General features: G+C 35.8%; 1 protein-coding gene across 1 annotated transcript; it reads right to left on the bottom strand.

Moving 5' to 3' along the window:
* Nucleotides 1–89: 89 nt before the first annotated feature.
* Nucleotides 90–1,069, bottom strand: LOC110038838 (probable protein phosphatase 2C 66; the record flags this gene model as incomplete). Its single annotated transcript, XM_020743751.1, is given in 2 exon segments — nt 90–695; nt 846–1,069. Coding segments are annotated over 2 exon segments (713 nt in total), but the record flags the coding sequence as incomplete, so codon positions are not given.
* Between the last annotated feature and the right edge of the window lie 726 nt (nt 1,070–1,795).

Raw genomic sequence — 1,795 nt, 5'->3', positions numbered from 1 at the left:
GTTTAGGTGTTAGATATGTAAATTCATAAGAATTGCAAATCATAACATGCTCAACAATTGTCAAGAAAACTGCATTAGAAGAATGAAAATATATTAAAAAAAATTTGCATTATACTAGAGAAATAAATGCAACGCCAACATACTGAAGCTGAACCAGTTCAGCTCAACGTAAATTTGCAGAGCAGTTCTAAATCACACTATGCTTTTCACAATCGATTTCTTCGACCGTTGGATTTCTTGTCACTGGAAAAGAACCTTGGAATATTTAACAGAGAGTTAACCCTAGTTACACCTTCTAGAGCAGACCATTCCTCTTCTTCTGTGGAGGATATACAGTCAGCAAGTCTTCTTGTGGATTGGCCATGGTCTGGAGCATTACATAATTTAGGGTTTTCTGATATAGGAATGATCTCATTGGGACTGTGAAGTGTATTTGGTTGCTCCAGCGACGCCGCGGATTGATCAACAGAGCCTCGTCTTTCTTCGTTATCTGCTGCTTCAATGGCTTGGCTGGATGAGGGCGGCAGAGGGCTTAAAAATAAACAAACGGCGGCACAATCGTCGATTTTGGAAGTAGGGAACTTTAATCTCCAAGCCCTAATTGCAGAATCGACAACAGCTCTGGCTGCGGTGACACGAGATGGCGCCGAAGCAACAATGTCTACAACTTCTTTATTTGAAAGAGCATCCCAGATCTGGGTGGGAAATATTAACAAAGATGGGGAATTTGATTATATATCACTTCTTATGAATTCACAAATCTAAAATTTAAATCTTTAAATATAAAGAAGCAATTGTTAGATATGTAAAAAGAAAGAATGCATGAGGATGTAAAAGATACCCACACCATCAGTTGCAAGAACGATGAATTCATCTTTGTCAGTGAGAAGACGGTATGAGATATCTGGAACTGAAATTAAACCATAATCCTTGAGGCAGAAGTCTCCAAAAGCTCTGGCCATGGCTAAGCCTGGTGAATTGCTGTTTGGCAACCAAACCCGGGCAACTTCTGGTTCATCTTGTAAGGCAAAAACCCTCCCTTTGCATTGTTCAATTCTAGCAGCTTCCCCTAAGCAAAGCAGTGGGGGAAAAATTTTGAAAAAAATATTAATTTTAACTGGGAGATTAATTTACTGTAAAGCTCTGTTTTAACGGATGAAAGAAAATGGTAGAAAAAGCTTAACTGGGAGATTAATTTACTGTAAAGCTCTGTTTGAACAGATGAAAGAAAATGGTAGAAAAAGCAAAAAAAAAATTAGGCAAATTTACTGCTAATCATTTATCCGCAAACCTTCATGTAAAATCTCGAACTGGCGAGCTCCTTGTTCATTTCAACTCATTCATAATGTAAACCACAAAGTTAAATATAATTTGCGAAATGCATAATGGTGACATGCATTTCAAATTTCAGTTTTCAATTTTGCTTGGCTAAGAGAACAACTAAAACTCAACATTTACTCTTCCACATGGCATGAAATGCAAATTAAAAAAGAATTAGGCGATGTGTCATGAAAGCCATTTATTAAAACCGCTTTAGTTAACCATAATGGGACCTTTTGAAATGACAAGAAACGCAAACTCTGAATGGTTCAATAAAAATTATATTGCTTTCTTTTTTAACATAGATAAGGGACCTTTTGAAATTGCAAAAACATTCTATTTTAGTTCTGAATAAAGTTTTGATTTGATGTGATATTCTACTTACAGTGGTTTGAACCTTAATAAAGTGGACTAGAAGACTTCTAGGAGAGATTATTATCTATACAAGTACAAGTCTTCAATTTTTATTTTTTTT

This window comes from Phalaenopsis equestris, unplaced genomic scaffold (assembly GCF_001263595.1).
Source record: "Phalaenopsis equestris unplaced genomic scaffold, ASM126359v1 Scaffold234101, whole genome shotgun sequence".
NCBI classification, from domain to species: Eukaryota; Viridiplantae; Streptophyta; class Magnoliopsida; order Asparagales; family Orchidaceae; genus Phalaenopsis; species Phalaenopsis equestris.
This window is presented reverse-complemented; position numbering and strand designations above follow the sequence as displayed.